Here is a 26,477-nt window from a genome sequence, read left to right as displayed (position 1 = left end):
CGTGCTACTTAACCACCTGCCACTGCTCACATGGCATTTCTTTTCACTAATGTATGAGATGATGACTATACTTCTGATTCTACTCCATATTCTTTTCTTGAAGGCAGGCCTACATGATCGATCCGATTTTTTTTAAAATGTGGTTTTGGCATGAGTTTGTTTTTTAAAGACGTGCTGATTACATCAATAAACAGATTTTTTTTTCATACACTGTATTTGAAGCTATTCTCGCAGTAAAATATTAAAAGGTGCAACACGTGAATTCGTATAAGGAAAAACTTGCTAACATGCTTTATTCTGCACATCTGGCCAATGCTTTGCATTACATTATTAAGAGTTTGCACTTGCAAGTAACAACACACACCCCTCTAGTTTCTGTACATTGGGAAATTTGTCACTGCACTAGTTGCCAAGACCAGTCTACAGGGTTCAGAGAGACGCCTAGCATAAAACACTGGCAAGCATTAGAGCTGTTTTCAGAGTAGCAGCCGTGTTAGTCTGTATCCGCAAAAAGAAAAGGAGGACTTGTGGCACCTTAGAGACTAACCAATTTATTTGAGCATAAGCTTTCGGCTGTAGCTCACGAAAGCTTATGCTTAAATTGGTTGGTCTCTAAGGTGCCACAAGTCCTCCTTTTCTTTTTGAGAATTGTTTTTATTCTTCTTCACTGCCCATCGCTGTTTTAAATGGAAATTGATAATGCAAAACTTTTACACCAGAAAAACTCCATGGATTCAAAGCGAACGTTTTCAGTCTACATTTTAGTTAAACAAGTACATATTAAACGGTACGGTTAACACCTTGTAGTTCTTCTGCACATTGAATTAAATCATAGTGACTTCACTGACACATGATAAAGCTTATATTTATTTAGCAAGGACTCTTCGTGACAATTAGACATACGTTGCTACCTTGTAGCTCAAAGGAACCTCAAAACAGCTTTAAAATAAACCCAGTTATACTCCAGCTGTAATATTATTATGCAGTATAAATCCTTGGCTGCTGACACTTATGGAATGAATCGTGCTACAACAGCTTGGCTAGATGGCACTCAAGAGGCAAAGCTGAACAGTGAGAAAACTTGAGTTTGTTGGATGTGTACAAAGAATCAGTAAAAAGTAAAAACCCTTCTGAGCTGACCTCACTGAACTAAATCCCTGCTATAACTGCCACAGCGATGATCATTAATTACACCTAAGCTGAAAATGATCAATAGCTTGAAAAGCATCTTGTTAAGCGATTAGTCCTGCAGATACTATTGCTCACAGTCTTAAAATCTCTGATAACTTTTTATATGCCTGGCTATAAAATATTCATGCGAATCAATACTGGATAAATCTCATATATGCGATTGATTTTTTTCTCTTTTATACTGCATTATCTTTGACTAGATTGTCTCTTTTCTCTCTGTAAACATGCAGGCCATGGGGGCTGTACATGCTCCAGCTCGACATGGATTCGAGAAAGGCATTTCAAATGTACGTGGAATAGGTAGTGCGAGCTACTTCAAACGGGATACGGAAATCTTGACTTCACTTGCCTTCCAATTCAAAATAAGTTTAACATGGTGTTCAGGGCAGATATATAAATACTTTACTTCCCTCTACATAAGAATTCCGCCCCCCGCCCCTTCACTGAGAATGCATTTTAATTTCTGTATGAGGAAAATATTTTGCGATTATGAAACTCCTACAGTGTATCTGCTGTGTTAAGCTTTTTTTCTTGTCAAATTGGTTGCAATGGGGGAGGGGGAGAGATGGTGTCTCCTATCAAACGTTCATTGATTTATTAGGGAACCCCCTCGTAGATTTAAACTCATTCGTCATCTCCTGTCTAAAAAGGATTCCAGGAAGGAGAATTAGTCGATGGTTTTGAACTCCCCGCAGACTGAAAAAAAAATGGCTTCGAATGGGGATTGAGATTTTTTTTAAAAAGAAGGGCCCGATTCTGCATTTCTCGTGTCCCCCAAATGCCTAGTAACTCGGAGAGTTTGTTGACACTTGGCACCTCTCCTCTAGTTTCGAAAACATCCCATAGAATTATATATTTATATAATAACTATTGCGCTTTGGTCATTGCATTCCCACGTTTATGGGACCCCAAAGAGATATTTTTGTGCACCCAGTGAAACTAAGAAGTCTAAACCTTTCGCCTTTGCTTTATTCGTTCTCTGCTCCCTCCCTTCATAAAAGGGAACTTCATCGTTGTATTTGCTTTCCCCAGAATATTTGGTGATGTAGCGCATGTTCTAGGAAAGGGAAAAGTTTGCGCTAGGGAGACACAGGAGATGATGCTGATGGACATTGCAGATGGAGAGAGAAGTCTGTCTGTCGGTCTCCATTTTTGTTGCTATAGAAAGATTTGTGGATTTGGAAAGCAAGATAACGACAAGAATCAGGCTTACGGCTGCAACCAACATTCTATTTTACTATTGGAAAGAGCTCTTTTTAACGACCTAAAGCCACTCAGATCACATTCATAAATATTTCAAACACAAAGCGTTGTTATTGGCTTTAAAGTTTTTGACCCAATAGCTGCATTGTGGGAATCTCACTCTTTGATGTGAAGAGAATTCCAGGTGTTCGGACGATGCATTGGTTTTATTGAGTTCTCATTTACGAATAACAGGTGACTTTTCCTTTCTTGGCCTATTTTACTGCAAGATATATCCAAAAAATACTTAATACCAAGGAGGGAAAAAAATGAACACAGTTACTTTAGAAAGGTTATCTAGTTTCTAATGAAATTTGATTGTGAATACGTCTTAGATTTAGATTACGGTTGTGCCATGGAAATAAGTAAAATGTACGTGAAGTGATTTTTCTAATGCTTTCCCAGGAAATTCCTGGATTTAGTTAAAATTATTAGCCACTGAAAATAATGATCAAATAGGAATTTGAGATATTTTATTTTAATGTGCACAAAGTATTCACGTTCCCCTCTTCAAATACAGTCCATTAAAGAAACAGTTACAGAGGTACAGACCTAAAGAGAGGCAGTTTTGACAATAAAATAAAATAATAAAATATAGAGGTAACCCCCTCCCAAAATAAATAAACACACAACCCCCCCTCTTCAACTCCCCCCAAAACCCCTTCCAATATAACAAGTAGTTGCTTTTAATCGAAAAGACTGTACATCCTCCGGAGAAGAGCAACAATCTTCTGGGTAATAGAAATTGAATTGCTGAGATAAATAGATACATTTTTGATGTAAAAGAGTAGTGATGGTATAGGGGGTAATACATCCCCATTTGATCAGGAGAAGCTGTGTAAGTAAAAAGCTTGAGGGCTGACTCAACCGCAGCAATCACAACTTCAGAAAGCTGATCCTCGAGGTTACTTCTTGTGCCCTGCTTACAGCTTGCAGAAAACGTGAGTTTAACCTAAACAAACGTGGCGTAAGTTTTAAGCAACAATTCGACACAGGAAACTGTGCGCTAGGTTTTCACACTATGTGTCTGGAAGAGCGTTTGACGGTGGCAAGAGCAACCACAGGTCCAACTAATTCCCCAAGTCCTAGACACGAGTGTATAAGAAAATGTGTCCAGACAAATACTTCAAGTGACCTTTCGCCACTCAGCTTTAGAAATAGAGTCTTGATAATCCAATTTTATTCTATAGGCAGAGAATTCTCTTCTCTCTCTCTCTCTCTCTCTCTCTCTCTCTCTCTCTCTCTCTCTCTCTCTCTCTCTCACTCACACACACACACACACACACACACACACACACAATTTGAAGTAAAAGTGGGATTTTGGTTTAAGGGCCGCAGGGTTTGTCCGTTAGCTTGGTATGCATCTAGCTTCTGGATTCAAAAGAGGATCCCATCCCTTTTGGAATTCCGAGGACCTATATGTCTTTTGTTGCCAGTGAGTCATTTGACTGCCTGCATGGGCAGCCGGGGCGGTCAGATACTGGATTCAGCTCGTCAATGGAATAATATAGTTTCTGTACAGCAGCCAGCTTGGGATGTGAGGGAGAGGGAGGGATACAAACGTACCCAGAAACAGCGCTCTCATCTCATTGTCTAGCTCTTGTTCACCTTTGGTAGCTCAGAGAGGTAGCAGAACCTTCATTGATAATTCAGAGCATGATCTTGCTCCCATTGATTTCAATGGGTGCAGGATCGGGCCCCTTATTGTAAGGTATACATATTCTTGTTATTTAGGTACCACATTTCTAAAAAAATCACATTACCTCTTTGCCTTTCATTTAGCCTGAAATTTATGAATGGTCTACATTCATAGACATTCATAGGTCGTTAGATCATTATATTTCTGTTTCCTTTGCTGACGTACTTGAAGGTTTAACCTTTACCTGAGTGTAAAATAGGTGACACTAGCTAAAAGTTATTTACCCTTCCTGAAATTCACCCAATTTCCTCCTTGCTTTCTGTTCTCTCAAATTGTTTTCTTTCTTTAAATAAGAGATTGAAATAATACTCAGAAGCTCAATAATTTCCCGCTCCCTGGAGTAAACTTGAGATGTTTTCTAGAGTAAACAGACCTAGATGACTAGATGACCAGACCTAGATGGCAATAGAAAATTCTTCTGCGGCAGGGAATGTGACTGATAAATGAACATGAGGGGGAAAAAACCATCTAAATTTTAATCAAAGTGGGAAGAGTCCTCGCGAGGGGAAGTTTTCTTCACTCAGATTGAAATTCACTGACCATCTCCCCTTTTCTTCTTAAAATTTCTTACCACTAATAAAACTATTATCTTCTCTCCACTCCCCCGTCCCCTCCATCTCTCATTTGAAGATGATCTTTTCTTTAATGGTTCATCTCCCGTTCTTCCCACCAAACTGCACAGGAGATGTGGAATCAGATGCAAGGCGAATAAGGCAGGTTAACGGAAGATTGGCACTTTGCGCCTGGTGGAAAATGTACAGTGCTCTGGCAGACGAAAGCATTCAAATCTTGAGTCTATTTATAAAGTGAAGTTAATTGTCATGAAAATGTCTTACACCCGCTCTTTTAAAGAACCATCGCCGCCTCTAAAGATGAAGGAAGTTTTAAGATGCCCTTAATTTAGCTTATGGTACCTACGGCACCTGGGCATTGAAAAGCCTGCCAGCAGTTCTATCCTCAGCCCCGAATCAGGGGGTTCGAATTTGCCTTCAGCATCTTTTCGTGGTTGAAACACCGAGTATCAAAGCAGAAGGGCCTCTTTAAACACTTAGCCAATTATGGAAAAGTTAAAAAAAAAAAAAGGACACTGACTTTCTGCCTTAACGGGACAAATTGTCTCGAACAATTTAGGCAGCTGTTAAAAGCTGCAATGTTGAAAGGCCCTGTTGTGAAAAAATCCTTATGGAATAACAAACAGGCCCCTTCCCAAGACAACCACCCTCCTACCCTTCCACAACACTCCACTCCCCACCCAACACACACCCCTCCACAGCACATAAAACATCCCCCCACAACACGTCCTCCCTCCACAACATACCCACATCCCTCCACAATACACCCACCAAACCTTCCACAACTCCCCCTCCACAACACAACACACACCACCTCCGCAACACGACACACAAACACCCCGCTCGCTTTCACAGCATACATGCACACACTTCTGCCCTCCACACACCGCGGTCGCCGCTCCACCACACACACAAAGCCTTCCACAGCCCACACATGCACACATAAAGAGGGCAAAATAGTGAAGTTTAAGTTTGAATGGGTTACCGATCTGCAATATGAAATCTCCAATCACAACCACTAACATCTCCAAATATCCTTATGAATGAATGAGAAAATATGTTGTATGCATTAATATCCTCCTAAAGTATACAGAAGGGCACAAACACTGTCTAAATCTCTTGTAAGTCACATATCAAACACCTTATTGCATGAGACTTTTGCTTTTTGTCCTTAAAAATGGACTCTCTCAATCTGCAGACATCTCTGAGGACTTTTTGGTAAATTGAAACCCCCAACCCGCTTGGGCAGCAAATGAGAAAGTCTGTGGTTGCACTTTCCAGTCAAGAATATGTGGAGAAATCCTATATACTAGGCCTGATGTTTTACAGGTGTAAGGGGGAGCAGACTCATGAGAAGAGGAGAATCACTCCAGTCACTTCAAAGGAGCTACTCCTGATTTACTTCTGTGGGAGGTAAATCAAGCCAACTCTTCCCCCCTTATTTCCCTGCGTCTCATCTCTCTGGTATGTATTAAAATAAAAAGTTTATATTGATTGTGCATAGGGGCTCCAATCATAGATCTAGGCTCCACTGTGCTACAAACAAATACCAAAACCATAGTCCCTGCCCCAGCTAGTTTACATTTACTGAGACTAAATATTCTGACAGTGTTTGGTAGCTATTGGTATTTTGCTTTCTCTTCTCTCCTTCTCTCACCTTCTTCCCTTTGCCCCCTGCTCTTCTCACTTCAATTCTTGCCCCTTTATTCTCATATTACACCCTGATCTCCATCCCATTCTCTGCATAAATTCCTCCTTCATCTCTCCTTCCTCTGCATCCATTCTATCTTGTTTTCTTGATTAACCACCTTCCCTCCTTCACTCTCAGTGGCTACCCTATCCCCTCTCTTTCATTTCCCCCATCTCTCCCGTGCCTGCCCTGTATTTCTTACTTTCACTTCGACTATCGCCACATAGCCGTTTGTCTTTCTCTATGACATTCCCATAACTTTGCCATCCGCCGTATCCTTCCTGTACCACCCTTCCCCCTTCTGATTTTCTCTACCCAGGTCATCTTCCTTCACTATCTGTCTCCTCTACCTTTTGTATTACGGTAGCACTTAGGAGCCCTACGTATGGAGCAGGATATAGGCACTGTACAAAGAGAAACCCAAAAACCTGTCTCTGCCATAAGGAACTTACAATTTAAGACAAGAGACCACAGATGAATACAGTCAGATGGGGGGCGGGGAAAGGGGAGTACAAGGAAACAATGGGATCGGATGATATTGGTCAGCATGGTAAGCATCTGACTAGTATCTGCTTATCACACCAGCAGCCTAACAATTGTCAAGTTTTTTTGTAGACATCATGGAGAAGGAGAGTTTTAAAGGTGTGTGAGTGAAAGGAGGATAACCTTAATGTTGTGGATGTTTACAGGGAGCTCCTCCCAAGCGTTACCAGAAGCATGAGAGCAAATATGAAAATAATTGTTTGAAATTTTAACAAATGGACAAAGGGGCTGGCATCGTAAGTTGGATGTAGGAGCCGATAACTCAATAGTAAATGAGAGATGATAGGACAGACATAGGCCTTGAAAGTGAATACAAGTAGCTCATGTCTGATGTGACAGAGAAGGGGGCACTAGTAATGGAGGGATGCAAAGAGAAGGGTGACATGATCAGAGAGATTGGCCTGGAAAACATCTTTGCGCAGCATTCTGAATGGATATGAGTGGGGCAAGGTCCCATTGCTCACCTGCCTTACAGTGGGGCGAGGCCAAAGAGAAGGATGAGATCTGTAATGGTGAGAGCCTGGACAGGTGTTTTAGCTAGGTGGATGGATAGGAAAGGTGCTGTTTTACAGGTGTTCTGCAGAAAAAAATCTGAGAGGTTTAGATGCAGCCTGGATATAAGGAATTAAAGACAGGACCTAGTCCAAGATGTTCTTCATGTCCACTGAAAGCAGGGCTTCATCTGCAGCAAAGCAGAATTAGTTTAGATCAGGGGTTCTCAAACTGGGGGTCACGAGATTATTACATGGGGGGTCGCCAGCTGTCAACCTCCACCTCCCAACCCTCCCTTCACTTCCAGCATTTATAATAGTGCTAAATGTAAAAAAAGTGTTTTTAATTTATAAGGGGAGGGGGTCACACTCAGAGGCTGGCTGTGTGAACGGGGTCACCAATTCAAAACTTTCAGAACCGCTGGGTTAGATATTAGGAAACACTTTCTAATGATAAGTTATAATGGTAAGATTACAATTTCACCGCCCACTTCAAAGGGAAGGGCGGGATATTTCCCTGTCTCTGGTAGATTTCACCCATCCCTGCATATTGCTAATCCGCGGTTGCCTGAAATGGCTGATCACAAACATGGAGGTTTATTTTACAGCAGTAAGTAAAAATGTCCCAGGAGAGCCCGTTGAAGGTCTCCACCCTCACACCCATTGCAGGGGCCCTTTTCGCCTCCCTCCCAATTTCTCATCTTCCTCCTCGTTACTCCTTCAGGGTCCTTCTCGGTCTCCCTCCCTTTTCCCCTCCTGGTCCCTTTCTCAGATCCCCCGCCCCCTTGTTTCCCTTTGATCCTCCCCTTTCCCACTGCCTGGCTCCTGACTCCCCTCTTTTTCTCCTCCCCCCAACTCCATCTCCCCCAGTCTCGTACCCCCTCCCTTTCTCTCTCCCTCCTTGCCTCTCTCCAGCCATTCCTCTCTCTGCTCTCTCCTCCTTTCCCCCCTGCTTCTCCCCCCTCCCGCTCCTCTCCCGTTGCTGGCCCCTCCCTCCGTCCCTCCGCAGCCAATCCGTACAGCTCCCCCTGGCAGCCGCCCGGCCGGCGGTTCAGCGCCGCCGCGGCTCCGGCCAGGCCCGCGGGATGGTGCAGCCGGCGGGGAGTCGGAGGCGCAGAGGCAGGCAGGAGCCGGGCAACCGCGCGCCCCTCATGGCCGGGCTGCCGCAGGGCTGCGAGAGCCGCCGGAGGCTGAGCCCGGGCGCGGAGCCGCCCCACGCCCGCCTGGCGTTCACCATTGACAGCATCTTGAAGCGCAAGTCTCGCGGCGGCGCGGACTCGGCCAGGAGCCCCAGGCTGCGGCGGGACCCGGGCAGAGCCCGCTGCTCCCGGCTGGACCCGGAGGAGCGGGAGGAGGGGCCTTTGGGACAGCAGCCCAGTGCACGCTACAGAAACCCGGGTATAGAGACGGGAGCCGCTGGCTGCATCTTTGACATGCACAACTAGACACGGCGCGCACACACACACACACACACACACACACACTGCGTCCCCACCCCACCGTCTGCACACAGCATCACACACAAACACACTGCGCCTCCACCCCACTGTCTGCACACAGCACCACACACAAACACACTGCGCCCCCACCCCACTGTCTGCACACAGCACCACACACAAACACACTGCGCCCCCACCCCACCGTCTGCACACAGCACCACACACAAACACACTGCGCCCGCACCCCACCGTCTGCACACAGCAATACACACAAACACACTGCGCTCCCACCCCATCGTCTGCACACAGCACCACACACAAACACACTGCGCCTCCACCCCACTGTCTGCACACAGCACCACACACAAACACACTGCGCCCCCACCCCACTGTCTGCACACAGCACCACACACAAACACACTGCGCCCCCACCCCACCGTCTGCACACAGCACCACACACAAACACACTGCGCCCGCACCCCACCGTCTGCACACAGCAATACACACAAACACACTGCGCCCCTACTCCACCGTCTGCACACAGCAATACACACAAACACACACTGCACCTCCACCCCACCGACTGCACACACCACCCACCACACACTGCACAACCAAACACACTGCACCTCCACCCCACATACTGCGCACACACCACCACCTACCGCACCCCCACCCCCATACTGCACCCCACCCCACTTGCTGCACACACCCATACTGCACCCCCACATTGCATGCCCCTGCCTACCACACACATCCCTACATATCCACTGCACTCCTACTGCATACACTGCACCCCCTCACCTTCACACACACTGCACACCCCTCACCTACTGCATCCACATCCCTGAACACACTGCACACCCCCCCACCTGCTGCACACACCTCTGCACACTGCCACACAATGCACATACACCTACTGCCTCTGCATGCCACCCCTACCCAAACTGCGCACACATCATCCCTTCACACCCTTGTTGCATACCACACCTATACACACAGACATATTGTATACCCACACCGACTGCATTATCCACACGGCACACACACACCTACACAAATACACTGCACACACACTGAACACTCACTCCCACCACACAGCATTCATATTGCACGGTGCATTCATGTAGAGCCAGGGGCTTGGATCCCATGGGGATGAGTGTGGGCTGGGTGGCTGCATAGATACCTCACTCCCACTGCACACACACGGTTCTCCTGTTACACTTTGCCTTGGTGATGAATGCGGGATAGATAACTATCCCTCCCCGCGCCCCCCCCCCCCGCCCCCCAAGTCTCTCAGGCTGTACCCTACCCCACTCCAGCCGGCTTATGGCCCTGTCCTGAACCTTCGGGCACCTAATTTCTCTCCTACGGCTCCCCATCCCTTGAAGTGCCGTTATCGGAAGCTCTTCGCCCTCTCTCCTTCCCAGGGGGTCCCCCGGGGGGTTGCTGCTAGACATCCCGGGCTGCTAGACTCGCCCTCAGCAGTTCCCGCCCCCCCCCCCCCCCCGCTGCCCATCGGGCTCCCAGCCGGACGCGTGGCGGTGCCGCGGCCGGGAGGGTTGATGTTGTGCTTTGCCACTGCAGGAAAGGAGACCTGCCGGCTGGCAGCGGACCGGGCGGCAGGACGGGGCCTCGGGCCCGGCGGTGAAACGGGAGGAGGAGGCGCGGGCTGCCCGCTGCCCGAGGGCTTGCCCCGCAGCCCCGACCCCTCGCCCCGGGAAGGAGGAGCAGCCGGGGCCCACGGGGGCTGCAGCAAGAAAAGCAGCAAGGTACTGGCGGGGGCCAGCAAGAAGAAGACCCGCACCATCTTCTCCAAGAGCCAGGTCTTCCAGCTGGAGTCCGCCTTCGACAGGAAGCGCTACCTGAGCAGCGCCGAGCGAGCCGGCCTGGCCAGCGCCCTGCAGCTCTCCGAGACCCAGGTGAAGATCTGGTTCCAGAACCGCAGGAATAAGCTCAAGAGACAAATGTCTGCGGACCTGGAGGGCCCCGCTCCGGGCCAGGCAGAGCCGCCTGGGGAACTGCTACCCCAGGGGACGGCACCTGCGGCTTCGCTCGCCTTCCCCGCCCTGTCCAAAGGCAGCACTTTCCTCCGTCGTTGTTTGCTGCCGCTGTCCTTCCCCCTGCTCTATCCGGGCAGCGCCGCCCCTTACCTGTGTTTCCCAAATCCGGGCAAATATTTCAGCCTTGTGGATGGGGATGTATAACCTCCCGTCCTCCTGCGCCCGCCCCCGCACCTGCAGCCGAACGGCCTTGTTCCAGTTATCGGTCTGCATCTTCTGCCAGTGTTATCTATAGGCACAGCATGTCCGTAGGATCCCTTCACCCCGCTCTCTGGTGTGTCTTCCTGCATTTGTTTCATCCCGTAACTTATTAAAAGGACGCGACAAAAACAAAGTCCTGGGCAAAGCTACTGCTTTTAACCAGGGATCCATTTAACTTGGAACTCGGCACTCTCCCCGTAGGCACCTTTCTCACACACTGTGCATCTGCGAAGGGGGTGGAGACCCACCTTGCTCTATCAACACTTAATAAAAGAGAAACGCTGTCGTTCAAATGTTACCCAAAGATATACAAACACTCACCAAACTATACCAATAAAAATATAAATCCAAGCAACAATTAGCTGTGTTTGATCACACGCTGGCTTTCTCTTTCAATTGAAAGGATAATGTGTCTCTAAAATATTGTCAACGCTTAAAGGGTATTTTTACAAAGGTCTTTTTTACAATTCCAATTTTTCTTGTTAGTAGAGATACAGTTGTTGAGAACCAAAGAAAATGGGACATGAATTCTGGAGGCCATTCATTTGCTATATATCTATATCTATCTATATATCTATATGTCTCAGTAGCAAATGCCATGTCCTGTATCACACTGAATCTCTCTCTCATGTGTTTGAGGCTGTGAGTACAATAATCTCTAAACCCGCCTGTACTAAAGTATTAGGCCTGGTTAATACCTGAGAATTCCACGACTGTACATTCTCGAAAGCTAGGTATTTCCTGACACTATTAAGTTGTTGACATTTTGACTAAAATCTGGTTCTTGGGGTTTTAAACTGGCTCTTCCAGCGTCTCCAAGAAAAATCAAGCTCCCTGTCACATTTTTTGTATTAAGCCCTCAGAAATGTGGGACATTTTTTATCTGCTATACTAGAATAATGAAACAATATTTTTTATAGATTTCTAAACCGAATTCTCATATATTGGTTTCAAGCTTCTACAATATACAAGGGTGGAAAATAAATCTTTTCTGTCAGAAACGTAAACTGCATGCCTCTTCAATACAGTTAATGTTAAGCAGTGTAAAAATAATAGTTCTTAGCACATGTCTGATGGGTTTTTTTTTAAATAAAGGTTTGAGGAAATACGTTTGTGGTATTATTAAAATTCACTTCTTCCTCTGCACTAAATGCCATCAGTGATTCAGGACTTTGTCCTTTATAAAGACTGTATGATTTGATAATTGAACTTTTGAATAAAATTATTGGGGAAATTAGAAGGCAACTGTGATTAGGTCTATATTTTAGTTACGATCCTCAGCCAGGGAAAGACCTGAAATATGTGCTCAATTATGGCAAATAGAGCACGGAAAGGAAAATGTTTAAAACCCAGAAAAACAATTTTCCAAACCTGTTGAAATGAACATTCAAAGATAAGAGGGAAACAGCTAGGTGAAATTGACAAGTGCATCGTTATGGTGCGGCTGTTGACAAATGAAGTGCAGGAGAAAACTTTTGTTTTGTTTTGTTTTTTGTTTTTAAGCAAAGCGCCGTCTTTTCTTCCTTTTTCTCTTGATTCCTCTCCGGTCGGTTAGTAAATGCAGGAGATAAGTGTCTGCGCAATTACGTGCACCAGCCCGAGTGTGAAATGTAAGCAGTGGTTTGTGATGAAAGAACTTGACGCAGGAAAGAAGGGAGGGTTAAGATTGTAACTGGAAGAAAGTCCTGTGTGGAACTTTTTTTTTTTTTTCCAGAGCAAGAAATTCTATTTAAAGGAATATCGTTTGGTTTAATGCAGCGCCAGAGAAGTTGCTAAGTAAACATTTGATCAAATGAATTTGTCCGTGGGATCACAGCTTTGCTTAGTGGCTATGGAGCTAAGCCATGTTTTGGCTTAATAAAATGGGAACATTGTTTGACCCGTCAAACTGCATTGCCAATCTTGAATTCTCTCACAGACGCCAAGTCCTGGAAGGCCTATATCTCAGATCATTATAATGGGAATAAAGTACGATCCAAGAACGATAAAAAGACTACACTGTAAATAGTCGTTTAGATATTATTAAACATAACGCCTACGAGCCCGTTCTGTTGATTGTACCTTCCTTGTTTCTTTACACTGCACCAAAAGTTTTTTTTCTCTCTCTCTGCGTTCACAGTTCAATTGTGGGGCTCAAAAATATGGCTGGCGCTTCAGCGGACAACCCTCTTGTTTCATTCTCTGTCTATATATTTGGTTGAATAAATTAAGGAATTTTTTTTGAACCCTCAAATCCCCCCCCCCCCCCATATCTAAAGAGATTTGGCGACGGGTGTTAAACCTACAGAAGTGACGATGCCTTTATTTATAAGGATAATTTGATACTGGGCAACTATGTTATAGCTATATATTTACCGTGACAGATGATCTATTCAGGGGGAGAAGTCAGCGTGGGGAATATCTCAGTTTTTCAATTGTTAATTTAATACCTACGCAAAATACAGCATTTATTACTATGGAATTACTCTGGTAAGAAGCGGCAGCCTAACAGGACTTCACCATCCTTCCCAGAGGTCACAGCAATGGTATTTTCATCAGAAATAAAGGATATACATGGAAGCAAAATTGAGTTTAATAACTTCACCCATTCGTACTATTGATTCAACAAATGTCTCTGAAAAAGATAAAGGTAATAAATTAAACCATCCTTTCAGATAATTAATACCCACTTATTCCAAGGTTATTATTACATCAGTTATTATGCACGGGTCGGATTCTACTCCCTTTTACACCGGTGTGAATCTGGAATAACTACTGTTTTCAGTGGAGTTACTCTGGATTCACGTCAGTAACTGAATAAAAATCTCACCCAATTTTCTTAAAGGAATATATTTTATATCTAAAAAGGAGACGTAACACAGACCTTCAGTGTAATGTAGGTCCTAGGTTATGTCCGAAATTGTGCAGCTTTCTTATGAGTTTGTTCCAAAGTTACTGAATATCCATAAAGAGCTAGTACTAGGATCAATAGTTGACCAAAACACCTAAGCAGTTGAAATAAATAGTATTTTTCATAAGTATTATTCAAGCTATCACTGCAGTTATTTGGATCAGTGGAAAAATACTGTTTCATATAATATGCTATTGAATATAATACACCCAGTCCTCCACTTGCAAGGTGTTTTTCTAAATTAAATTATTTTAATGAAAAGATAACCAAGTACAGGACAAAACAAATGGCGTGATTCACAAATAAACATCTAACTTTTTAAAATTTATGCTGAATGCAACTGAGCTTCCTTCTGATTTTAAACTAATTATATTTGTAAGTGAAAATGGTTAGTTACCCTGTGTAAGGAAGTGGCTATTCTTTTAAAATATAAGGAAAATCTGTAAGTAAAGGAAGAAAAAATTGTCCTCATCACTGACACAAAAGTGACCCTAATCAATAACCTGATCCATATTCAACAGAGAGAAGCTAGAATACTACTGACGTTAAAGAAACTAATCTCTCAAGCATTTCAATGCCTGATGCCACAGCAGGATTGGGTCCTAATGAAGGAGTCTCCGTTATTGTTGTTGGTGATCTGAAAATCCAGAAAAATTTCAGATCTTTATGATTTTGGATAATTAGCTACTATTCTAGATGAGAGAGGAAATCCACCTCCTGCACAATATTAAATAAATGAGGCTTGTCTATTGGGGGACATCCAGAAAAGTTAATCCAAATTAACTAAAGGTGTGAGTTGGAAGTGGCTTAGTTAAACTTCATTAAACCCCTGCATGAATACCTTCATTCAGAATTAAAGTGGCTTTAATTCAGTTTATCTTAAATCACTTCCAAAGTGAATTAAATTAAACCAAATAAAGGCCCTCTGAATAATAGCATCCATACAGGGATTTAAGGTGATTCAATTAATCCACTTCATACCTTTAGTTAATTCAGATGAATTTTCCTGGATGTCCCCATGTAGACAAACCCTAAAAAAACCCCACCCTAATCCCCCCAATATATCACAGTTGACTAGTGGCTGCAACTGGGATTTGAAAGCTTGCTGCCAAAGTTTATCACAAATAAAGGAATGACCCCAGGGGCTTAGTTGATGTGTCAGTTTCAAAACTGTGGTTAGAAGAGATCATCTGCTTCCACAGAGAGGTACTACAAAGGATACAGCAGTGTAGCCACAGCACTGCAGCTCTACCACGGGAGTGTGGATCCTTGCTACAGCACAGAAAGGGTTTTTCCATCACTGTAGCAAATCCACCTGCTCCAGAGACAGCAGTGAGGATGATGGAAGAATTCTCCCATCAGCTCAGCAAAGTCTACAGTGGGGGTTACATCGACCTTACTGCACGGGGTGTGAAGCTTTCACAGCCCTGAGCCATGGAGCTAGGTCAACCTACATTTTAGGTGCAGACCAGGCCCAAGGGAATTCTTTATAATACACTTCCCCTTAACAAAAACAACATGCACATTTTGTACTACTGCTTATTATTTGTATTAGGATAGCACCTAAATGAGACTGGACTCCATTGTACGAGGAGCCTTACATACACATAATAAGCAAAAGTCCCTGCCCAGAAAATCTTACAACCTATAGATAAGTTTTATATTGTGTTGCTGTAGCCGTGTCAGTCCTAGGATATTAGAGAGACACGGTGGGTGAGGTAATATCTTTTATTGGACCAACTTCTGTCGGTGAGAGGGACAAGCTTTTGAGCTTACACAGAGCAGACCTCATGTTGGTGTAAACTGAGAGTCAATCCACTGCGTTACATTGGCTTAAAATGGGTGTAAATGAGATCAGCGCCAGGTCTATTGATTTTAGCAGCAATTTTTCCTGGTCAGGGAATTTCAGGATGGGCCCATAGTCTTAGGGCAAATAGAATGAGCGAATTATTTATTTTGGATTGGACTGGATGGACAGTGGCCTTATCTGGCCACTGGGGGGAGTAAATAAAGATTTCTACACCCCCTCCCATTGTCTGCATAAGGGCTGCCCCAAACTGCAGCCTCTACACTCAGGAGAGGCTGGCTGCTTCCCAGAGCTCCTGGGCATGCAGAAGCTATGCCCCCACTACCTGTATAGGATGCCGTTTACTAGCCCCTGTGTAGCTGGCCAGCTCCATGGACCAGCACAGATCCATAGCCCTACCTCTTCTTCACCCCCCATTTGCCCCTGGGGGGAGGAGGGAGGGAGCAGTCCCTCCGCTCCCATGGGTGCAGATGATGTAATTCTACCTGACCCTTACATGAGTGATGTTAGAAAGGGAAGGTGCTTACGCCCTTCCCCACTGCTATGCATCCTTGTAAGGGCTAGGCAGAATCCGGCCTAAAGGGAGAGCAACGGAGCTTCTTCTCAGAGAGGAGACAAGAGGCATCAAATGCATAAGGTCAGATCTGGATCTCATTCATGTGTGCAAATCTAGTTAGGTGACCCCTGAGTATGACTAAGGAGAGACTGACAAGTTGTGATTGTTGTGATTCCTGCTACTGGTTGGCTATGACCTGTGGAGAGAGCTAGTCTATGCTAAAAATCCTGTTATTTCTGGCCTCCTCTCCCCTTCACCTCCTTTGCTTTCTTGGTTTCATCCATCAGTTGTGTCATGGCTTTAGGTTGCAAGATCTTTCGGCCAAGGACTCTTCCTTTGCATTTGTACAACGACTGGCACAACGGGGCCCTGACCAACACAAAGACTCTTCTGTTCTACAACAACACGTCTATAGTAACTTCATGTTCTTCAGTGGGGTAACCCTTGATTTATATCAGTATAAGTAAGACTATAATCTGGATCATGCTCACATCAGCATAAGTGAGAGGAGAATCAATTCCCTACTTTCAAGGTAAACACCAGTTCACACCCAGCCAGGTTTAATCAAGCTTAAGGTAAATAAAATGAATTCAGTGCAGGGTTAATGCAGGAGTTGTTCAGACAAGGCCATAGTTTACTTAAACCTTTATTTATATAAATCATTGATAGGCAGTCACTTTTAATGTTGGGCCAGGGCCTTTGGTGGTGCAAATCAGCAGACCTGTGTAGCACAAATTGCACAGTTGGGTCATTTCATCTAAAAAACGATATAACAGACACAAAAAAGGTACAGGAAAGGGCAACCAAAATCATCGTGGCCTAGAAAGCCTTTCTAATGGAGAGAGATTACAAAGATTAGGGGCCTTTTTCTGATTTCATTTATACGGGTGTAAATCCAGAGTAAATCCCCTGGTGTCAATGTCATTACTCTACATTTATACTGATGTGACTCAGAACATAATCTGGCCCAATGCCTTTGACAGATGATAGTTTTAAGATTCATTTCCCAGACTTTCAGCCATGGTGATTCATTCTCTCCCTCCCCACGTTTTTTAACCAAGCCTTTTGGAGGGGTGGTGGAAAAGGGTTTTTTCCAAGAGTTCAGTGCAGCTCTGCGTACGCGCAGGGGGTCTCACTGCATGGATCAGTTTGCAGGACCAAGTCCTTACTGTTTTTCTTACACTTAATATACATAATAGAATAATAAATCATAGTTTTGATGTGAAATAACAACTATATTGTGTAACATAGTATTATCTTATCTACTATTTGAAAATAATTACTGTAAACAGAAACTGCTTAAAATAGAAACATGATAATCTTATACTATACAAAAATAATCCACTGTGCTACAAGGGGGTTTATCTTGGGGGCCACTCATTGTTATGCCCACAGGGGACTGTTCTTCAAAAAATGTCTCATAGCAATAAGTTGTGGTCTACAGGAATATAGCTGACATATGTTATCTTCCCATGCAATTTTCCATGCCATATCACACTGGCCTCGGTAACAGGCCATAGGAAAATGTGGCAACTGGAGATGACAATGCACTCTGGCATGCAGCAATGTGATCACATAATCTTCTGATAACATGGAAGATAATGTGTGTCACCACTGTATTTCCAACAAATCAATAACACTGATATCGTTCTTAATACAAAATTCAATGGAGCTCACTAAGTGTTATCAGCCACTTTGACAAAAATGGAACATGAAGGGAAGTCAGATGCACTAATAAAAAACATACAAAGGCTTCAGCACAAACCCCCAGCTGTAGCACAAAATCAAGTGAGTTTGGACTTATTGTTATATTTGTGCAACGGAGAATAAACAATTGGAGAGATCTTGCAAATTTAGTAATTCCAGTAAATATTGATTCGGAGTAACTGCAGAATCCTGGGAAGCGCAAAGCCAGGGAACAAGGTAGAGAGACCACACACAAGAAAGGCCTAAAACATGGCCCAATCCTGCAGGCTGAGCACCTTGGCTCCCACTGACTTTAAAGTTAAGGATGACTGACAGGACTGGGCCCAGGGAGAAATCGCACCTTTGTTATCACATATTTTCTCTTTCGCTATACTTTTTAGTACTCCCCTAACTGGAACTTATTTGGGGGCACAGCTGTGACCTGTGGTACATGCCCATACAGGGGATTAAGCAGGCAAAAGGAATCCTGCAGCTCCCCTGTGTGGGCCACCTGCATCATGTGTTACAAACAAGAGGGGAGAGCAACCTCTGTGGGGAGGGGAGTCCAGTCCCCTGTTCGTGATTGGGCAGGGGTGGAAAGTGGATGGAGCCCTAACTTTGCTCCCTCAACATGCTGGCCAGTGCAGCTGAGCCAGCCTGGAGAGGGGATTGTCGGCTTCTCTTACTTGGGGCTTGCAGAAAAGCCACAGGGTAGCTCTTGAGTAAGATTAGGATTAGGATCAGTCCTTGATTAGGAATAAGACCCACACTCACTCCAGTTGAGACAAGCAATATCTACCCAAACAGGAGCAGCACTTCTAGTGCACTCAGCCATGTCCAGCCACACCACTAACCATGAACAGCACATGAAGTGGTTATGGAAACCCCCTCTTACCCAGCAGATCTGCCTTGTGTGGGTACTCAGAGCTGTATCTGCTGACCTCAGTGAGAAAAATAAAGTTTTTACTCCTTTACACACCTGTTTTCAGAGCCAACTCAGCTAAGACAGAGTGAGCTGGATTTTATAATCTAGTGGGTCAGATACTAGGGAGACCTAGATTGGGAGACCTAGATTCAGTTCCTAGTTCTGTCTGCTGGGTGACCTTGGCCAAATCATTTCTAGCCACATGCCTCAGTTTCCCCATCTGTGAAACAGGGATAATGATACTGATCTCCTTTGTACAGCACTTTGAGATCTAAAGATAAAAGTGCTGTTCAAGAGCTAGGTTTTATTATTCTGCATTATGAGGAGAAATTGTTTACTAAATTCCAGCCAGCTACGCTCAGGTAAACCCACTGAAGAGAATGGGTTCCAAAGGTGTCATTGATCACATAATCACTAGATGAAATTACCATAAGGTAGGTACACATCTGGTTGAAAGTCCATACTCAAAGAGTAGTTATTAATGGTTTGCTGTCAAACAGGGAGGGCGTATGTAGTGGGGTCCCACAGGGGTCAGGACTGGGTCCAGTACTATTCAATATTTTAATTAATTACTTAGATAATGGAGTGGAAAGTAGGCTTATAAAGTTTGCAGATGACACCACGCTGGGAGGGGTTGCAAACACTTTGGAGGGAAGGATTAGAATTCAAAATGACTTTGACAAATTGGAGGACTGCTTTGAATTCTACAAGATGAAATTCAATAAAGATAAGTGCAAAGTACTAAACTTAGGAAGGAAAAAAATCAAAGGCATCACTACCAAAAAGGGAATAACTGGGTAGGGGGTTGTACTGCTGAAAAAAATCTGGATGTTATAGTGGATCATAAATTGAACAGGAGTCAGCAATGTAATGCAGTTGCTCAAAAGGCAAATATCATTCTGGGGTGTATTAACAGGAGTGTTGTATGTCAGGCATGAGGTAACTGTCCCACTCTACTCGGCCCTGGTGAGGCCTCAGCTGGAGTACTGCGTCTAATTTAGATTAATTGCATGAATAAATAATTTACTATGCAGGGCTTTTTCAGGTGATCTATTTATGTATATTTTTAAAAGAATGTTTTATGAGGTACCAAGCACATTTTGGGGCACTGAAAAATAATATTAATAGGAATAAAGTCTATATAACAGTCTCTGAAATTACCCACACACATTTTATATAATGGTTTCTGTCTTGTGTACCATCATCTAATCTATCTATCTATCATCATCATCTTCACACATAATGTGTAAGAGACAATTTGGAGCTGTTATGGTACATCATCATGCAACTTCAATGTTTGCTTAGGGAGTCATTAATGTGCAAATTATAGCTGCAATATACTCTAACTGCACTATAGATGTTATGTGGTAGGATGTCCATGTGTATTTAAAGAGCGTTTAATTTGTGATTTGTAACTAAATATCGTTATTCAGTCTGTGATATCAAATAGTCATTGCATGTGCTATACATCTACTTTTCTAAGATACTGATCCTGAAATTTGCAATGTGTGGGAGGACCCCTGCTCCTTTATTGACTTCAGTGAGGATCTGTGCAAATGTCAGTGAGTTGTAAATTGCTGGATTAGTGCAAAGATATAATGAATGAGAACATGGCCATATAATTTTAAAAATAATTATGTTTAAAGTTAAGCGCTTACAGCCTACAGTGTGCAACCTATAAAATTCCACTTTTAAAGTGAAGCTATCCCTTAATATTCAGGAGTTCATAAGGGTAACAGAAAGCCTAATGGGTTCAATGTACTTTAACAATGTTTCCGTGCTGACCCTTTGTTACATAAAATTTCAGTCTCAAATGAATGTATTTTCCTGAAAATAAGAAGTATAGATTGTGAGTACAAAATAGTTTTTAAAATAAAATTAAAAATAACTCCGTTATTTAAAATATTTTATTATCCTTTATTAATTCTTTCAAAAGTGGAAGCCAAATCTTGCACTTACTCAACATTTAAATGATTGCTTACAAAGAGACACAGTAACTACAACTATCACTGTCAAAACTAACAGATGGTTGATATATTTAGGACATGAGTCTCCTTTATCATGTCACTCAACTCAGACCTAAATCAATAGAGAAAAGTCCCTAATATGTCTACTTGTCCCTTTATTGTGTAATCTTTTGACCTGGGTCAGATGTCAGGATCAGTGGCTTCTCATGTTTTCTGTTAGACTCATTAACTTCACAATATGTGACAAATCTGAAACATTACAAATGCAAAACTGTATCACTGTTAGGGAAATGTGTAAATCTTTCCCCAGTTTGATGCAGTGTTGGAAATACTGAAATTTTAAAATCATGGCTTTGCAATATTAACCTTTCTTTCCCTTTCTTCCCTGAAGTACTATTGTCAGATTTGATTGTATCACTACATCTTTAACAAACAAGCCTGGAAAATGAAGAGCAATATAACAAATCCAATAGGGCCCAATTCAAACTTAACTGAAGTCACTAGAAAGACTGCCCTGGACTTCAATGAGTTTTGGATCAGACCACTTCTGAGAGAGAGTCTGACGCTGCTCCTAGTAAAGGCAGTGACACAACACTGGTTGAATTCAACGGGAAGAGGATTGTTCCATGTGGTACAAGTGAGGTGTGTTATGACCAAAGATACTGGAAATCTGAAACAACATTTGGTAAAAAACTTGAAGCCCATACATCTTTCTGGAATATGTTGAAGATTCTTTACATGGTATGTAATTGATTTTCCATGATACTGCTTTTTGCTTCTTGCTACATGGCCCATAGAAATAAACTGATAATTTTGGCAGATTATTTTAAAGTTTTTTTTACTAAAGTCAAAAGTGGTAGTGTATAGAATTAAATATAAAATTCACAATACAGCAGTAGTTACAGAATCCCTAGTATTCTCCCAGTATGATAGGGATGACACAGCTAGAATGTTTCTTCCACAAATTTGATGGTGCAGTTGCTTAACTGATGTCAATCATTGTAGGTCCATCAACTTCACAAAGTCAAAGAAACACAAAGATTTAAAGCTCAGTGAAATGGGGATGGTGTCACCTCCTTAAATAAAATGTCAGTACTACAGGAGTTGCTCTAAGATAAGTTGTAGTGTATGTGCAATTCCAGTCCAGTTTTCAACATAAGTGATATTTGCACCTGACACCATAATTTACTAGGTTACAAGGGAACAAATCTATAATTTCAATTATTCTTCTCCTGGGTGATTAAGCCCAACCCCCTGCATCATGCAGGATATTTCCCTATGTTTTTCCCACTACTTATCTAATCTATTATTGAATAATTGTAGTGAGGGTGCCTCAATTACCTCCATTACATCTCTCCCACTGCCTAATCACTCTGTCTGATAAGAAAATTTTCCTAATGAGTGGCTCGGATCGTTTAATGTTTGGTTTTAGGCCATCACCCTGGTTTGATCACTTTCAGACAGCATGAACGTGCTTCTTCCTACTCGGGTGATGTTTACAATGTTATCATGACCCGCTTTTCAGCTCTTTAATCCTCAGGCTTCATCAGCTGAGCTCCCGCTCAAACTCTGTATGCATTTGGCTGTTTTTCAGAATGTAGGGACCAAAACTGCGAGAAATATTCATGATGTTATAACCAGTCTGTGTAAAATGGCAATATTACAAAAGACTGCTCTATGCCCATTACTTTTCATTACAATGGCTTTGCACTGCAAGACAATACCTATTGTAATCTATTATTTTGCTCAGTATAAAGCATTTCATTTTTATTCCCCCCCATATCTTATTTACATTAGATAGAAAGTTATCACACTTATAGCACCATAGTATCTGAACTGCCTTTAATATATCAATAACCTCACATTTTCTACTTGCACATGAGCATGGTTTTGAGACCTTGCAGAGCTATGGCTCCGTATATACAGAATGGCAGCTTGATTTTCTAAAAATAATCAGTATTTGTCCTTAGTCTGGGAGCTGCTCAGCACCCTGAGAAGGCCTTACCCCTTTATGAGGCAGCACCTCCCTCACCAGACTTGCCCAGTGCACTGTATATTATGGGTGAGTGAGGAAGGTAGGGCAGGACTATCATTTGTGATGTGTTTGTACAGTGCCCAGCACAAGGGGGCCAAACTCGGTTGTGGTCTTCAGGGCTCTCCCACAATACAAATGTTTAAATTGGCTGGAAAATCACAGGGCAACGTGACAGCCTTCCCACCCTGGATCTGCGTAGTGCTTTGGGGTTATGGGTCCCAGGTGCAGAGCTCTGTGTCCAGGAAAGAGCAGGGTCAGGATGTGGCCTAATAAAAATGGACAAAAAGATAAGTGTTTTGCACTAAGATTGTAGCTTCTCTCTGAGGACCTCAATCCACTTCACAGATGTTAGCAAGTCATTTAAGAGTTCCACAGCTAGAACGGCCTGTGTCAGTCAGGCCTGGTCTCCAGTAGAAAAATCAAGTCTGCTTAGCTGTGTAGCTCAGGGGTGTGAAAAACCCACACCCCTGAGCAGTGTAATTAAGTTGACCTAACCTGCAGCATAGACAGTGCTAGGTGGACAGAAGAATTCTTTCCTAATGACTTTGGAAACATGGAGCAGGGGAGTGGGTGGAGGGAAAGAGGAGGAATGGGAGGGAAGAGGACTCACATGCTTCCAGTCCTTCCTACATCTTTCCTACATGAAAAATCATGGAGAAGGTCCTCAAGGAATCAATCCTGAAGCACTTACACGAGAGGAAAGTGATCAGGAACAGTCAGCATGGATTCACCAAGGGAAGGTCATGCCTGACTAATCTAATAGCCTTCTATGATGAGATTACTGGTTCTGTGGATGAAGGGAAAGCAGTGGATGTATTGTTTCTTGATTTTAGCAAAGCTTTTGACACGGTCTCCCACAGTATTCTTGTCAGCAAGTTAAAGAAGTATGGGCTGGATGAATGCACTATATGGTGGGTAGAAAGTTGGCTAGATTGTCGGGCTCAACAGGTAGTGATCAATGGCTCCATGTCTAGTTGGCAGCTGGTATCAAGTGGAGTACCCCAAGGGTCAGTCCTGGGGCCGGTTTTGTTCAATATCTTCATAAATGATCTGGAGGATGGTGTGGATTGCACTCTCAGCAAATTTGCGGATGATACTAAACTAGGAGGAGTGGTAGATATGCTGGAGGGCAGGGATAGGATACAGTGGGACCTAGACAAATTGGAGGATTGGGCCAAAAGAAATCTGATGAGGTTCAACAAGGACAAGTGCAGAGTCCTGCACTTAGGACGGAAGAACCCAATGCACCGCTACAGACTAGGGACCGAATGGCTAGGCAGCAGTTCTGCGGAAAAGGACCTGGGGTGACAGTGGACGAGAAGCTGGATATGAGTCAACAGTGTGACCTTGTTGCTAAGAAGGCCAATGGCATTTTGGGATGTATAAGTAGGGGCATTGCCAGCAGATCGAGGGACGTGATCGTTCCCCTCTATTTGACATTGGTGAGGCCTCATCTGGAGTACTGTGTCCAGTTTTGGGCCCCGCACTACAAGAAGGATGTGGATAAATTGGAGAGAGTCCAGCGAAGGGCAAAAAAAATGATTAGGGGTCAGGAACACATGACTTATGAGGAGAGGCTGAGGGAACTGGGATTGTTTATTCTGCAGAAGAGAAGAATGAGGGGGGATTTGATAGCTGCTTTCAACTACCTGAGAGGTGGTTCCAAAGAGGATGGTTCTAGACTATTCTCAGTGGTAGAAGAGGACAGGAGAAGGAGTAATGGTCTCAAGTTTCAGTGGGGGAGGTTTAGGTTGGATATTAGGAAAAACTTTTTCACTAGGAGGGTGGTGAAACACTGGAACGCATTAGCTAGGGAGGTGGTAGAGTCTCCTTCCTTAGAAGTTTTTAAGGTCAGGCTTGACAAAGCCCTGGCTGGGATGATTTAATTGGGAATTGGTCCTGCTTTGAGCAGGGGTTGGACTAGATGACCTCCTGAGGTCCCTTCCAAAGCTGATATTCTATGATTCTATGATCTCTAGAAAAGGTATAATTTGTGCTCATGCATGTGGCTGGCAGCCTGGTGATTGCTGATGCTGGTGTAACACTGGCCTGCAGTGACTCAAGAGAGTGAATAATAGTCTCAGGGCAGACTGTTGGGAAACAGGGCACAAACCCTAAATCGGTTGTGAGTTCCATACTAAGGTCGGGTCTACACTAGGAAACTAGGTTGGTATAACTACGCTGCTCAGTGGTGTGAAAAATCCACACCCCCTGAGCGACGCATTGAAATCAACCTGACCCCCAGTGTAGACAGGGAGGTAGATTACCTATGCCAACAGGAGCAGCCCTCCCAAATGAGTAGGTGGCGTCTTCCCTGAAGCACTACAGCAGCAGAGCTGCAGAGGTGCTGCTGTAGCAGTTTGTGTGTGGACAAGCCCTCACATTTCACCAAACCAATTATCAGCCCTCCTCTCACACTGAATAAGGGCTGAATAAGGGCACCACTGAATAAGGGCTTACTCCTGGAAGGAGCTGAGCACTCTGGCCTTGACACAGTACTTCTCTTAAATACATGCTTAACTTTAATTATCTACATTGCCCTATTCATTTCTTCACTAGGACCTTGAAGGATCCAACAGTGCCTCCCGATGTTACTGTACATCACACACTCACTTACTTACTACAAAGAGATGTTGGGTTCGAGAAAATCCGAAAATTAAACATTCACAGATCTGAAAACTCATTTTTGCCAACAGTATGTGTTCAATTACAATATGTTTGTAAGAATTACATTACAATTATAATTATATTGATTTCAGAGCCGTAATATTTCATCCTGGTGACCAATGATGGAGATGAAATTAGCAGATTTAAAAATCAATAAGGACTAGAGATAGGCCAAGTTCAGATCTTTAAGAAACCTACCTTCCTCCAAACCTCAAGTTTGGTGATGTTCAAATCTGGGGTTTTAGTTTGGTTTATTATAGAGTTAAAGGCCAGGTGTAAAACTGAGTTTTCATACAGATTTGTATGTCTCTCTCTCTCTCACACATGCACATTCCCAAAATTGAAGGGGTGATTGGATCCAAGGTGTTGGTTCAGAACTAGCTCTGATGAAGACATGCTCAAATCAATATTGATTTTAATTATTTTTTGGATCCATTCCATGAATTTGCTCCAAAACATGTAGGTTGAGGAGCAGTGCAACATTATGTGCAAACGTAACAAATAGAGCTGGATATGACCAGCTAGAATTAGCACCGAATAACCCAGTTTTGTGCACTTTAACAGAGTTGCGCACTGCTCTGTGGAGCATGAAATAAGAAGTCTGAAGTGTGGCTGTAGGTCTGTTAACATTATGTAAAGTTCTCCATACTTTTTCTAGTCGTCTGAAGACAGAGTGAGAATTCATGTTGTTTTTACTCATGCAATTCTACTAAAGAATTAACAGTCACACATACACTTTTATAAATAGTTGAGGTAATACAAGCTGAGTTAAGTTCTTAAGCAGAAATTATGACTATTGGAGAGATTATACAA

General features: G+C 43.4%; 1 protein-coding gene across 1 annotated transcript; it reads left to right on the top strand.

Moving 5' to 3' along the window:
- Positions 1–8,513: 8,513 nt before the first annotated feature.
- LOC141986976 (uncharacterized) lies at positions 8,514–11,074 on the top strand. The gene is made up of 2 exons (XM_074952067.1): positions 8,514–8,826; positions 10,455–11,074. Exons 1-2 carry the CDS (start codon positions 8,514–8,516, stop codon positions 11,072–11,074), a joined length of 933 nt encoding a protein of 310 aa, XP_074808168.1.
- Positions 11,075–26,477: the final 15,403 nt, after the last annotated feature.

The sequence above is a fragment of the Natator depressus genome, chromosome 4, assembly GCF_965152275.1.
Source record: "Natator depressus isolate rNatDep1 chromosome 4, rNatDep2.hap1, whole genome shotgun sequence".
Lineage (NCBI taxonomy): Eukaryota > Metazoa > Chordata > Testudines > Cheloniidae > Natator > Natator depressus.
The sequence above is the reverse complement of the archived record's forward strand: the minus strand, read 5'-3'. Positions and strand labels throughout refer to the sequence as shown.